Genomic DNA, 15899 nt, shown 5'->3' with positions numbered 1-15899 from the left:
AAATGGACGCTTGGGGTCGGGATGCCGAAGACAGGGCTGCCGAAGGAAAGAGTCTTTAAGGGTTTGAAAAGCTTCCTCGGCCTCCACAGGCCAGATCTTGTTGTTAGCTCCTTTACGAGTCATGGCAGTCAAAGGTGCAGTAATTTTGGAGAAATTCTGAATGAAACTGCGGTAGTAATTAGCGAACCCTAAAAAACGTTGAAGCACACGCAGTCCATTAGGCTGAGGCCATTCTTTGATACATTTTAGCTTAGCAGGGTCCATTTGAAATCCTCTGTTAGATATAATGTAGCCCAGGAAAGGTAGGGACTTTTTTTCGAAAATACACTTTTCAATCTTAGCGTACAATTTATTTTCTCTTAACCGCTGTAATACTTGAATGACGTGTAGTCTGTGAGCTTGTAAATTAGCCGAGAAGATCAAAATGTCATCCAAGTAGACCACAACACAGATATAAAGCAGATCTCGGAATATTTCATTAACGAAGTTTTGAAATACAGCAGGGGCATTAGTCAGTCCAAACGGCATAACCAGGTATTCATAATGTCCGTCTCTCGTGTTGAATGCCGTTTTCCATTCATCACCCTCGCGAATTCTGATAAGATTGTAGGCCCCTCTGAGATCCAATTTGGAAAATATTTGAGCCCCTTGTAAACGGTCAAAGAGTTCGGCAATCAAAGGTAATGGGTAGCGATCTTTAATGGTGATAGCATTGAGTCCACGGAAATCAATGCAGGGTCTCAGGGTTCCATCTTTTTTTCCCACGAAGAAAAACCCAGCTCCGGCCGGGGAGGTAGAGCGTCGAATGAACCCTTTTTGTAAATTCTCCTGAATATAACTGGTCATAGCCTGAGTCTCTGAAGCGGATAGGGCATAGACCTTCCCTCGGGGAGGAGAGGCCCCTGGAACAAGGTTAATGGCACAGTCAAAATCTCGATGAGGCGGCAGGATCTCCGCAGCCTTTTTAGAGAAGACATCTGCGAACTGGCTATAATGTGCAGGTAGCCCTTCGAGTCGTGTAATGCATAGGTAGCTGTCGGTAGGCATGGGTTCCTGAAGACAAGTCTCTTGACAAGCAGTTCCCCATCGCAGGAGTTTCAGGGTTGTCCAATCAAACTGCGGATTGTGCTGTTGCAACCAAGGAATCCCCAATACTACGGGGTGTATGGCCCTCTGGATAACGTAAAATGACATTTGTTCGCAATGTTTGGGTCCAATGTGACACTCCAGAGGAACAGTCTGATGGGTTATCATCCCCGGTAGCGGGTCTCCATGAATAGAGGAAATAATCAATGGTGTAGGACAAGGCTGCAGAGGAATATGGAGTTTCTCCACGATCTCTTGAAGAATAAAACTCCCACCGGCACCCGAGTCTACTAGCGCCATGGTGGAGAAATGTAGGTCCTTAAGAGCCAGTGAAATCCGGAGAGTAAGTGGAGGAGCTGGAGAGGTACTGCCTAGGGTTACTCCTCCGCCAGAGCCTAGGCTTTGAAGTTTCCCGGACGAATCGGGCATCGGGCTATGAGGTGACCCGATCCTCCACAGTACATACATAGGCCTGACCGACGACGTCTCTGTCGCTCCTCAGGGGAAAGAGGGCCACGTCCCAGTTGCATAGGTTCTTCAGTACTACCTCCAGAAGATGTGGAAGGTTGTGGGATGGTGGATACTGGACGAGGAGGGTTCCAGGAACTGGTTCGTTTGGAATTAGTTCCTTCACGGGCTCTTTCTTGCAGCCGACGGTCTATCCAGTTCACTAAGTTGATGATAGCGTCTAAGGACTTCGGTAGTTCTCGAGCCGCCATCTCATCCTTAATTTTTGGTGACAACCCCTCTAAGTATATAGAACGTAAGCAGTTCTCTTCCCAGTGCAGTTCTGAGGCCAAAGTTCTGAACTCGATAGTGTAGTCTGCGAGGGCTCGATTACCTTGTCGTAATTGTAGCAATTTAGAGCCGGCTACCACCTGTTGTCCTGGATCATCGAAAATTGTAACGAAAAGTTCCCAGAATTTTTTAAGGTTCTGCAGGATGGGGTCTGATCGTCGCCAATAAGGAGATGCCCAGGCCAGGGCCTTTCCTTCCAACAGTGACAAAACGTACGTGGTCTTAGTAAGATAGTCTGGAAACGAAGAGGCTTGAAGTTGAAAATGCATATTACATTGATCAATGAATCCCTGACACAAACGGGGATCTCCCGCGTAGCGTGGAGGTATAGGTAACGGAATTGTGGATCTGCCAGGGGTTGGCACCAACACTGGTACGGCGGCAGCGGCGGCCTGAGCAGCTGCCATGGCTTCCATACGTGCGTTCATTCGTTCTAATGATGATGCCATGGATTCCAGAATCCTTTGTTGTTCCATAACCTTCTGAGCCAACCCTGGAATGGCTTGGCGAGCCGAGGCCTCCGCCGGGTCCATGGCCTTAGTATTCTGTTATGAATGTGGGCCCTTATATCGCGGTAAGACTACCGTCGAAGGGCAAGGCCTAGCTCACCAAGGACTCTTGCTAGAAGACTTCACCCTGGAAGCAAGCGACCCCCCCAGGAGAGGCCCGTAGGGGTCCGGCCGCTGGGACTTAGGCGATTCCTCTGAGGACTGTAGAAGGTCTGGATGCAGGCGCCTCCTGCAGGTCGTGGGTTCCAGACGGCTGGCGCCTCCAGCAGGTCGTGACAGTCTTGAGGATGGAATCCAAGAGAAGTCCAAGTCCGGTCCAAAGTTCAAAATACCAGCGAGATCCGAATCCAGTCCAGGTGAAAAGCAGGAGAAAGATCCGCAGCCGTACCAGGGTCGAGGCAGGAGAAGGGTCCAAAGCCGTACCAGGGTCGAGCCAAGAATCAGTCCACGGAGCAGGAGAGAAGGCGGGATGAAGAACAGGAACCAGGAGCCAGGAACACACTCTAGGCAGGAACCTCAATACTAAGGCAAGGACTGGATGCACAGCCCTTGCCTTAAGTACAGGAAGCGGAAGGAGGAGCTGTGGAGGGAGCCATGACACTTCCTGTCATGGCCCCTTTAAGAATAGCAATGCAGCCGCACGCGCTGCCCTAAGGAGAGCAGGGGGAGGAGTCAGCTGGCCGCGGAGCCATGCTGCCGGCTCGGCACAGGCGGCGGTGAAGACGCGAACAGGCAGGGCAGTCTGTCCTGCAGGTCCCCGGCGTCCACCTAAGTGATCCGGGTGAGTCCCCTGCTACCCCGGGTCCGTTCTTCGTCGCGGCCGACCGCGGCCGGCGGCCATGACACCCGGTCCCGGTCGCGGTCTGCCGCGGCCGATAGCGCTAACACTTGTAGTAGTTACCTATTTATGCTACTGTAGGAGGCCCATCTAGTAACGCAAGGTGAGGTTTAGGTACTAGGTAGTAGTGTAGGAATTAGGGGCCACTTTGAATGTTAGGTTCCATATTAGGTGGTACTATCCAAGAAAGAGATCTAGGCGTCATAGTGGATAACACATTGAAATCATCAGTTCAGTGTGCTGCGGCAGTCAAAAAAGCAAACAGAATGTTGGGAATTATTAGAAAGGGAATGGTGAATAAAACGGAAAATGTCATAATGCCTCTGTATCGCTCCTTAGTAAGACTGCACCTTGAATATTGTGTACAAATCTGGTCGCCGCATCTCAAAAAAAGATATAATTGCGATGGAGAAGGTACAGAGAAGGGCTACCAAAATGATAAAGGGAATGGAACAGCTCCCCTATGAGGAAAGACTAAAGAGGTTAGGACTTTTCAGCTTGGAGAAGAGACGGCTGAGCGGGGATATGATAGAGGTGTTTAAAATCATGAGAGGTCTAGAATGGGTAGATGTGAATCAGTTTTTTACTCTTTCGGATAACAGAAAGACTAGGGGGCACTCCATGAAGTTAACATGTGGCACATTTAAAACTAATTTGAGAAAGTTCTTTTTCACTCAACGCACAATAATACTCTGGAATTTGTTGCCAGAGGATGTGGTTAGTGCAGTTAGTATAGCTGTGTTTAAAAAAGGATTGGATAAGTTCTTGGAGGAGAAGTCCATTACCTGCTATTAATTAAGTTGACTTAGATAATAACCACCGCTATTACTAGCAACGGTAACATGGAATAGACTTAGTTTTTGGGTACTTGCCAGGTTCTTATGGCCTGGATTGGCCACTGTTGGAAACAGGATGCTGGGCTTGATGGACCCTTGGTCTGACCCAGTATGGCATGTTCTTATGTTCTTATGAACTCTCTACCTGGGTAACATCAAGCTAGGTTGAGAGAACATTGTACAAATCTCATCATTGTGTGAGTTTCCACACTCCGAAAGACATCAAATCTTCACAATCTTCTCACAATCTTCTCAATCTTCTCAATCACAGCACAGTCTTAGTAATGAGAGCTTATTTTTCACTTATCTTTACTGTTAACTAAGACTGTGCTGTGATTGAGACTGCTCTATTAGTGACCTCCGTGAATGCAGTAATCTGAGCAATGAATAATGAAAGTTAAAATCCCTAAATCTGAGGGAGTTTTAAAGAGTGATACAATATAAATAAAATAAAGTCGGACTTAAAGGTGGACATAGTCTGTGACCTGTATCCACTGTTGATTTGGAGGTCCTACAAAATTTAAAAATTAAAAAAACTTTAAAATTAGTAAATTATTGCACTTAAATAACGGGTTAAAGATTGACTGGGTGACTGACAGTCGGGTTTTTTGGTTGATACATATTAGTCCCCAGATTACTTAGAGTTCTGGGTGAGGATTTAGTGATTTGGATACACAAGTATATATACATTTACTGTAATAAGAAAAGCACTTTGTTCTGAGATAGTAAGAATAAATTAAATAGGACTATCCCAGTGGTAGATGAGATTGTGGACTCATAATCAGGAAGTTCTGGTGTTCAGGTAGAAGAGGGAAGAGTCTCTGTCTTGGAGTCTAGGGGTAAGCCTGGCCAAATAGCCAAGCCTTTCTTTGTTTCATTATGCTTTTGGTTGCTATGTCCCCAAAAAATGGAGCAAGGTATCACTACACCTCAAGATGTAGAGGTAGTGATATCTTGTTTTATTTTTGGAGGGCATAGCAACTGAATGAACAAAGTCTTGTGCAAGCTACTTTGGCTGAAGTCAGAGGAGGGAAGAGTGGAAGGATCAGAGCTCCCTTGTGGGAGTACAGAAGCAAGATTCAGTGCTGTCCAGGTGCACTGAATCTTACTTATCAGAGAACAGACCCTCTGCTTCCTGCTCCAGTCTTGTCCTTTCCAGGCGGCATGCAGAGAACAAGACGGAAAGGGGAGGGGGAGAAGCAGAAGAAACAGACAGAACAGAGCAAAGCTGCAATGCTTCCTAATCCAGTCCCTCCTCACCTGTCCTGTGTAGGAAGAGTAAGCAAAAAATGGTAAGCAAAATAAACCCATAAAGAGGTGTGACTAAATATAAAAAAAAAACTGAAAAACTGTTTACTCAACAGGATTATACAGGAATCAGTATCAGATGGAAATATGTGCTGAATGAAGTGTAATCCACTGCCTCTTGCCCACAATGGGCGTCAAGCAATTGTCAGCCAACAGCACTAGATGTTCACGTCATTTACCAAAATCATTAATCTGGTGTACATTTGGGATGTGAATCATTTTCATAATGAATAGAAATATCGTACAATATTTCTTAATTCGGTATATATCGGGTAAAACGAGAAACAAATACTTTTTCCCCCGAATTTTCGTGAAAATCTTTTTTTTGGGTTAGTGCGCGCTAACTCCCAAAATATACAAAATATAAAGTCTTCAAAGCTGTCCATAGGCTTTCTTGGCAGCAGCTTCCTGGAACTCCTACTCTGAGCCCAGAATTCAGCTTCTCTCCATCCATTAAGTGTCTTGTTCTCATAGCGGCAGGCACAGGACTCCACTCCCCATCCTCTTCTTCTCCACATCTCCCACTGCTTCTAAATTTGGTTTTCAGTTTGCTAAGCCTTATCCAGTGAGTAATCAATCAGCCAATTAATCAACATTGCACCTGCCATTTATCTCCAAACTGGAAAACCCCTGATCACACCTTTATATCCCAACTCATAGACATATACGTTATATATGTTACTGATATCTCTCTCTCTCTCTCTCTATATATATATATATAGATATATATGTTACTTTTTTAAAATAAATATTGATTATGTCTACAGAAGAAAAAGAGAAATATTATTTACAGGGAGTATCCTTGTGGTAACTGGAACACCTTTCTTTGGGAAGATTTAAAATAAGATGTAACGCAGAGATGAGAGAGAGAGATTTCTTTTGTTACAAGGCATCTGTAATACTTGAAAGCATGCATTATAGACTCTTATCTACATATCAGTACACAATCATTTCTGTAATATGACACATAGCAAAGGTCAGACATGGGAGGAGTATGATCTGTGTGTACTTTTCAAATGGTTTTCAAATAGATCTTAAGACGGATTTAAAGTGAAATGTGCATCAGGGCCTCATGTAAATAGTACATTGGATGGACCTTCTTTTAGTATTTATATCCTTAAATAACAGAAGACAAAGAAACCTCAGCTGTGGATGAGTGAGCTGCATGGAGGAGCTGCTGATATTTTCAGCATACAAGAAATCAGCTCCTCCCAAGCACCATGTTTTGGTGGGAAACAAATAAATAACATGTGGTAAGGGTCAGAAATACAAAAGTGACCTGTGCCATGTCTCCTGTGGTTTTTAAATGAACGGTAGTTGAACTTGAAGCTTTTCGTCTACGCATTCTTCCTGACAAGCTCACCTGTCTGACATTGCAATTTGTTCCAGCATTGCTGAGCCAGTGTTAGTCTTCCAGTTTCCAGAGATGGAAGTTCTCCTGACAGAAAGAAAAGGAAGAGTTTTACATCTTAGAAATACTACACAACGCCAAACATCATGTTTTAAAGGTGGATCCACCAAGGATCCTACATCGCATTTCCAACAGCATTTTACCCAGTTATTCGGTCTCAATCCAAGAAAGACAGCGAAAACATTTTTTTAAATGTCCATTTTTCTTCCTATATATTTTCAAAAAGAATTTTAATATAAGCTCCCCAACATAGTATAATAAGGTACATTAATTATAAAATTATTGTTCAGGAATAAGCAGATAAGCACCGACACACAGTACTTAGGACGATACAGTAGAGTAGTCTATGAACCCCACATCACAACTAGCATATTGATAACACTATGTATGATAAATTTACCCGTAAAAGTACCTTCAGTACACTCGGTCATGACCCACTTCTCTAAAAATTATTTTGTCTAATGATATATTGTAACCGAACCTTTGACGGCACCTGTTAGAATGTAGTATAGTACACTTTTACCTACATTAAATATGGGCCTACATGTAAACCGTTGCGATGGTATATAACTTAGCGACGGTATAGAAAAGATTTTAAATAAAATAAATAAATAAATAAATAAATAAAATAACATTCATGAAGGGAACATCAACTCCACTTCCCCATGAAAATAGATGTTAATTAACAAAAATCAGTAACTGCAGACAGTACCACCTCCATAGTACAGTGACCCTTAACCATTAAGGTCCATATTCAGACAATGGTTGGATTCAAAGTTAACCAGATAAACTTATCCAGCTAGGTGTCTATATTCCATAGTGCATCTACACTATTGAATATCCCTTCAGAATTGTTAACTTTAGGACAGTTTACGGTATAACCGTAGTTAGCCAGATATGTTATTTGATTAACTCTGACTATAAGAATTAGCCGGATAACTTATCCAGCTAACCTAACTCCTCCCAGAAATGCCCCTACATTACCTGGCTAAATTTTAGCTATATAAGTGCCCAAATTATTCAAAAGTCAGTATTTAGCCAGATAACTATAAATCTGGCTAAATACCTCTGAATATGGACCTCCTTATTCATACTTACACCAACCTTTCTCTATGCAACTTCACAATGTAAGGTTCATTTATGTCTATATCTATATATCTATATATACAGTATATTTAGGGGGGTGGTAATATTCAGTCATTGGCCAGATTACAAAGTTAGCCAGATAAAGTTAAGCCGGCTAACTTTGCAGGGGTTTTCAGTAGCAGCAGCTGCACTATTGAATATAACTGGGTATCTTGAAGATAGCCAGATACTTTTATCCAGCTAACTTTAAGACTACTCTTTGGCACGACCAGAGTTAGCCAGATAAACTATCTGAATATTGGATTTAGCCAGATAACTTATCTGGCCAACTTAGTTCCAACCCAGAATGCTCTTATGTTATCAGGCTAAATTTTAGACCAATGATGTATTATCCATCTATAATTTAGCTGGTTAAGTGCCCAAAATATTCAAAAGTCAGCACTTAGCTGGATAATTTGTGACATATCTGGCTATATTCCTCTGAATATTGACCTCAAGTTCAGGTACTGAGACTCAGAAGCAATTTGCCATTGTATTTAATGGAGTACAGAATTGTATGGACAGAAGAGAACGTGAAAAGAAATGTTGAACAGGACTAATAAATGCCCTTGCTCAGTTCAATAATGAAAAGATTGTGCTACAGTTCCCTCCGCCCCAAAAATAATTGCTTCAAAATACTAGGCAAGATACAATTATTATTACTAAACTACAAAGACTTTTAGTAAAGCAATAGCAGAGGGGCCATTTCTATTATACATTTTGTAAACTGTTTATGGAGTATGCAACACTTCCAAAGGCATTCTTTATGTCCAGCAGATATTTTTAAGGGGTTGTTACCCTCTCAGCCCTCCCTTTTCCCCCAAAGACAATCCTTCTTTCTCACCCTCAGCCCCCTCCTTTCCCCATTTCACCTGCTGATGATTGAGTCTGCAGAAAGAGGAGAGTAGTGGTGCTTTTGGGCCGCATCCTCTTTGAGCCTAAATTGTGTTCTGAACTGGGTATGTTCTGAACTGTGCTCCAGTTGCAAGTGAGGGAATGCATGTGGGGTGCACATGTGTGTGTGTGGATCTACATATGTATGGAATATAGTGGGTGCGTGCATGTGGAGGGCCTCTGTGGGTGTGTGCAGTAGCCACTAGTAGAGGAGTGTGCTTGTGTTGGGAGGAGTGCATGGAGGATGTGTAGGATGTATATATGGGAATATTTATTTATTTATTTATTTATTTGGTTTGATTTATAGTCCACCTTTCAGATACTTCAAAGCGGATTACATTCAGGTATTATACATGTGCTGGGGAAAGAGGGGTTTGCCGAGCGAGCATGCCACTGCTGTTGCAGGGTGTATTGTGTGTTCTAGTCGTTATTTGGGCATCTACTATGTATTGCCCACCCCAAAAGCATGGGCAAAAGCATGGCTGACACATGGACAGAGGCAGCAGGAGGCGATGCTCCCTGGGAACCTGGAGAGGAGAGGGCAGATTGCCTTTCCACTGGATCTTGTTTTCTCAACCAGCTGGAGTGAGTTCCTGGAGGAGCTCTGTAGTCAGCGATCTCGAGGGTTATTTTTCCTGACTTTCAAAGGGGACATGAATACTTGGCCAGGAGACTGAATGCAATATCCTGGTAGAGTGACTTGAGACTATTTGGCAGCAGAAGAGGATTCAGGAACTCAAAAGGAGATCTGAGGGAAAACAGACTTGCTGTGGACCCTTGGATCGCTGGATTTCTCCAACCTTTTACTTCAACATTTTAAAGAACTGTATCTGGTGTTTTTTTAATTTTTAAGAATTACATTAAAAGTTTTCCTTTTTTTTTGTACTACTGTAACATTCTAAGGGATTTATTTACTAAAGCTCTTCTCCTATTTTGTGTCTATGGGAAAAATGCATAGTAAATAGGATCCTAAGGGGCTTATTTACTAAGCTGCATTAAGTCACTTATTGCATAACAAATGCTGTTTGTTGTGAAATAAATGGCCCAGTGCAAGGATAATGCAAAGTATTTCTAATACTCTAACAATGCAAATCAAATAATGCAGCTTGTTTAAAAAAAATCACAAGCCGTGCCATTTGAGCTGAAGTTAGCTACAACTCTTGGGGGGTCTCAGTCAAGGTATTATCGGCAGCCGCTTGTCTACTGGGGAATCCCTCCTGGCTCCTCGGGACTTCTCCAGTCTTACCCAGAGCTCCCTGCCGTACCTGACCTCGCCTCCCGTTGGTGTGGGCCTGTGGGGCTCCTCCCCACAGGTTATTAAAACTCATACCACGGGCCAAGGGTCCACCAACCCACAAACCACAACACTCCCCTTCTCTTTATCTCTCTCTCCCTTCCCTGCCCTCCCTGCCAGCTCTATTCTTTGGGCTAGCAGCAACTCCTTTTCTTCAGTGAGCAGATGGGATGGACCTGAGCTCCCTGGCAGCTCCATTCTTTGGGCCACAAGCAGGTCATGGCTCCAACACTGTATTGTTGCTTTTGTCCACCTATCAGTGATGTCATGTCATGTCATGGATGGACATACAAAAGCAAAAGCATAATACTTTTGCATTTCATAAAACATGCTAACAATGCTGTTTGCTTGAACAGAATGGGGGTAAACTATTTCTATTTTAGTTTTATATTCCATCTTTCTAATCCCAAAAGGACAATCTACAGCGGCTTACAATAGATCAAATTAAAACACAGTTCAATGCATTATTAAGATAAGAGCAAATATAAAATTAAAAAACAATCAAAGCAATCCATAAATGTATTTAAATAATATAAATTAATTCCTAATTGACTAAACCCTAAAAACCTTCCCCAGGCAGTCCCATCCCCCATCTCTCACACAGAGAGTGGGTGAGACTAAGTCCCCCAACAATGATCCTCTATAAAGCCCTCATACCTCCCTCGTGGCTCCCAATCACCTTTGGGAACAACCTGTGGTGGCGACCCACACCCAGACGTGGGCAATTTCTTATAATAAGACCCCAATTTTCGGTTATTGCAAGGGAAAAAAAGGATTATGACAGGTCTGAAACCTGGAGCCAGGTGGTAGGTGACTTTGTCTCTCAGGCCACAGGCAATCCCTGTGGAGAATGGCAGGCGTAGCTAGAAGAGTTCCTGTATGGAGTCTGCTGGCTGTGGTGGGATCCCACCCCTGAGGCACTGCATTGGTCCTCAGCACTATTAAAGGGGTTGATAGGAGCTAGGAAGTTGTTGTCAGTAATTTGATGGCTAGAAGCCAAGTGAAAGGATCTTGGAGTGTGACCTCTAAGCCTCCAGAGGGAATTACGGCAAGTGCTCTATGTACTGTAGATTCTGAAGATCAAGAGAACATCTATGCAGCCTGCTACATCTGCCGTGTAGAAATAAAGCTCTGCATTGCACTGCTACCTGAGACGGTGCTCATTCTTTTCAGGCTCCAACCTGTCAGTTATTCAAGGTAGCCACATTTGGTAATTTACTGGAAGGACCTGCGTCACTGACTGTGGTAACATAATTAGCCACACTTCTGTAAATGGAATTCTATATAAAAATCTCTGTGGCGATGCCTCACTACAGCAGGTGTTACTTATCTTTGCACAGGCTGCAATGTCTCACTTTCCACTTCATAGGTGAGTGGCAGCAATAAACCTTTGCTATTACTATGAACAGACTTGTGGATACTGTTTAAAGTGAAGCTTTATGTTGAAACCAGTTTACTTTTTTTTTTAAATGCAAATATTAATGTACAAATGTACAGTAAGGTGCTACACAGTAAGTCTTAAATTACCTGAAATTGCGTGTTTTAAGAAAATTATTGGACAACAGCTAAAGAGTACATGGAGCTCAAACCAATGTAAATTCCTGACAGGCAACCACTATCTCTTTCAATGATATTTCATGAAGAAGCAGCCATATTGGGCTGGCAATGATTGATGCTGAGTGGAAGAGCTTGAGTCAAAGCCAGTTATTCAAGTCTTATTTAATGCTAGTAAATCCAAGAGTTGCCCACACTGAGGGTAATAATGCTCCTGTTAACCATTCACCTTTTTAAAATATTTAAAATACCATAATATTGGGACATATCTACTATTTGGGATCCTGCCAGGTACTTGTGAATTGGATTGGCCACTGTTGGAAACAGGATGCTGGGTTTGATTTTCCCTCGGTCAATCCCAGTATGGCAATTCTTATGTTCTTATGAGGTATTTGTATTTTATGAAGTTATCAAGAAATAAGATTGTTTACTGTGGTGATCTAGAGAACCCAATTATGATTGTTTCCTGTTTCCTGTTGTATTTGGTCTAAAATTATCCAATTTCTTCTCCTTTTTATTGCTGTGTGTATCAATGAGTTGTATAGATAGGAACTAACTGGAAAAACAGGCAAATTGTACACATACAAGGCATTGTGCACATTGATTAAAGTGCTCATTTCAGACTTTATTTGAATGGCTTTATGTTTCATTTTCAGTCATTGCTGTCATTAGCACTCTTGAGAAATGGAAACAGTGCTGATCTAGACTCCTTGTGGCTCAGGGTGAGCTGCAAGTATTGGGATCTCCTTCACCAGATATAACGATAACAGTAACGATAATAATATCAGATAAAATAATTGCCATCTGTGTACATTTGAATCCTTTATCTGTTATGATTTTACATGCTAGCCTATTCCTTTGGGCTGTAGCACTTGATCAGTAGTGCATGTTGCAAAGTGATTATAGTCTTATATTGTACTGGAGGGTACAAGTTTCGAACAAGTATAGTAAAACATAGCCATGAAAAGGTTATGCAGCAGCCTATGTGGCTTGTTTCCCATAAACACAGTCACTGTTGCTATAAACCAATGTGAACTTCACCATTGCTAATCCCTGACACTGGGGTCAAGTCTTAGAGGCTCAATGTAGCATTAATTCCACTGCTCCTGTGGCACCCTGCCATACTCGTGGCAATTTTTCTGGCCTCCACCACCTTTTCTAGTAGTATGGCTTGCCCACTTGGCTTTAATATGAACCTGCCTCTCTGTGGACGCTGCTAATGTGATTGAACTCAGGGCACTGGACAAGATAAATCAGGGCTTGGAAGAACTACACTGGGACTCTACCACCATTTGTGGTGGCGCTATCTGAATGCTGATATCGAACCAATATGGCTGCAGATAAACACTACTCACTGCCGCATTGCCCAGCTTCTTCCCTGCTCACACTGCCCAAAATCAAGAGCCTCATAATTCATACGTAAGCCATAAAAAGGAGATCAATTTTCAAAGCCATTTAGAGGGATAACTCACAAGTTATCCCTCTAAATGGCAATTTATCCATCTAACTCACAAGTTATCCGTCTAACTCCAAGTTATCTATCTAACTCCATGTTATCCAACTAACTCATAACTTATCCATCTAACTCCATGTTATTCAAATTATCAATCTAACTCCATGTTAACCAACTTCAAGTTATCCATCTAACTCATAAGTTATCCACCTAACTTCAAGTTATCCATCTAACTCATAACTTATCCATCTAACTCTATGTTATTCAAGTTATCCATCTAACTCCATGTTATCCATCTAACTCCAAGTTATCCATTTAAATGTTTAGTTTTGAATATTGACCCTAAGATGATTTTGTCTCATAAGCTGAAATAAGAATGATTTCTTTCATTTATTTAAAATTCAGTTTCAGGATCCCTTTTTTTCTAGGTTCCCGGTGACCCCTGGTTTGCCCCGTCTGTCTGGCATTAAATATAAATCAGCTTTCACATAAAACCCAAAGCCCCCATCCAGAAACAACAGGAAAATTAAAATTGTATGTTGCTATTAAGCATGGGAACAAGTTAAGACTAGTTATGTTCTTAAAGTTTATGTGGTCTTTTGCCATTTGCCTTTACAATTATCAACAATCTTCCCATTTGGTACCAGGCATTAACAATCCCTAGAATCCCTTCAAATACTTAAAACCTCTGCACTTTGGTCTGAGTCCACAATTTTTGTTATTCAGAAATGTTACTAATTCAGATCTAGTTTCAATGGAGTCAATTTTCTAAAGGTAGATGAGCATCTAACTTAGGGGGTCGTTTTCCAATGATATCGCACGAGATATCTAAATCGGGGAGGGGTCAGGGCGGAGTCTGCGCCACAAGGGGAGGAGTCAGGGCGGCCTCGGGGCGGACTCCACGACAACTTCACTGATGGCAAAAGGTAAGACTCCTTATCGCCACCAGTTTCTCGCCCAATAGTACCACCTTTCACAGTGGCGCTATTGGGTGCGAAAGCCGGCAGCGATTGCACCACGGAGGTGCAATCGCTGCCGGCTTTTGTAGGCCCGTCCCCCCGCTTCAATCCCCCACCCCCCGTTATCGCTGGATTTTCTAGAACTTAGAAAATCCAGGCCTTAGCTGGCCAAATTTAGGCTGGCTAAACTTAGCTCATTTTCATCTAACCCTAGGCAGCAAAGTTTTCAGCTGAAAATAAGCTTAGGAACCGCATCCATGTGCACGCGTCTATTTTAGAACACGTACTCGTGTTATAAAATATGATATCCGCGTGCATATGCGCGGCAGATTTTAACATCTGCTCGCATATGTGTGGGCAGATGGCCTCTTCCGCGCGCGGGAAGGGAACTTTTAAAAGGCCACACGCGGCGACGGGATTAGGGCTTTCTCCCAGTCTGCTCCAATTAAGGAGCAGACTGGGAGGGAACTTCCCTATACCGCTACCTAACCTTCCAACCCTTTCCCTCTCCTCTCCTCCCCCTAACCTCTTCCTAGATACTTACTTTTTTTTTTGTTAGATTACTTACTACTCCTCGGGAGCAGAAGTAATCTCTGTGCGCCAGCCAGTTTCCCCAGGACAATGTCGAATGGCGCTGCTCCGGCTCGCCTGCCCCGCCAAGACCCCACCCCCCTGACTCGCCGCTTTTGAGAGGCCTGGTGCTTTGGCACATAATGGCCAGGCCCTTCTGAAAATGCGCACGCAAGGCCCACATGTAACCCCCTGTTTTTACGTACAAGAGGCTTCTGAAAATTAGGCCGTAAGAGCATAAGAAGTGTCATACTAGGTCAGACCAAGCATTCTGGATCTAACAGTGGCTAATCCAGGTTACAAGTACCCGGGGATAAACAAAGAATAGATCCAATACTTCTTGCTCATATCCAGGGATAAGCAGTGACTTTCCCATCTCTACTTGGCTAATAATGGTTTATGGATATTTCCTCGAGGAACTTGTCCAAACCCTTTTTGAACCTAGCTATGCTAACTGAGGATAAAGCAAGTGTTGCTTACCTGTAACAGGTGTTCTCACAGGACAGCAGGATGTTAGTCCTCACATATGGGTGACATCATCAGGATGGAGCCCAATCACGGAAAACATCTGTCAAAGTTTCCAGAACTTTGACTGGCCTCTACTGGGTATGCCCAGCATGGCACTAACCCTGCAGCCAGCAGGGGTCCCCCTTCAGTCTTATTTGATAGCAACAGGCCGTGCCGAAAAAATAAAACAACAAAACGTTACGAACCCAACACCGCGGGGCGGCGGGCGGGTTTATGGCACACCAATTAGTCAGAAGAGAGAGGGGGTTTTATTGACCTTGTCCTCACTCTGTTTCCTGTGGGCTTAAGATGCCCTCCCATCCTCCCTCCCATTTTTTTATAATGTTGGCTTGGTTTTGGTGCAATGTTTTGTCGCAGTGAGGGGCGAGCCTGAACCAAAGTTATGTTTAATTGTGATATGGGGGGGGGGGGGGCATTTGTAGCTGTGGAAACTGCTACACAAGGCCATGGACAGTACCCAAGATCTGCAGCTGGAATGCTGATGCTCTACGTTGGGATATGGCAGAAAGGACTCGGCAGGTGGTGGAGTCCGCCAGAAGTATACTGGGGGTATTGGTGGGCTAAAGGTGGCACGCCATTGGTACATGGCGGTGAGTTGTCCTGAATAACACCTGAGGGGGGGGGGGGTGTGAATTGAGGTAAGTGGCTCATTTCTGTTGTACGGCTCGGGTTTCATGGTTCTGAAGAATAAACTGTGGCCTTTGTTAATACCATACTTGTGTCTATGTGTATTTTT

The 15899-nt window shown here is 43.2% G+C and overlaps 1 protein-coding gene across 1 annotated transcript in view; it reads right to left on the bottom strand.

Annotated features, from left to right (window-relative positions):
- The window catches only part of SYN2 (synapsin II), a 758733-nt gene that overhangs the window by 167873 nt on the left and 574961 nt on the right, over window positions 1-15899 (bottom strand). The window contains exon 8 of the mRNA XM_029600782.1: window positions 6739-6813. Within this exon, the coding sequence (XP_029456642.1) occupies window positions 6739-6813 (75 nt within the window). The remainder of the gene's footprint in view (window positions 1-6738; window positions 6814-15899) is intronic.

Source organism: Rhinatrema bivittatum, chromosome 4 (genome assembly GCF_901001135.1).
Source record: "Rhinatrema bivittatum chromosome 4, aRhiBiv1.1, whole genome shotgun sequence".
Classification (NCBI taxonomy): Eukaryota; Metazoa; Chordata; class Amphibia; order Gymnophiona; family Rhinatrematidae; genus Rhinatrema; species Rhinatrema bivittatum.
Note: the sequence above shows the minus strand (reverse complement) of the source record. Positions and strands in the feature narration are given on the sequence as shown.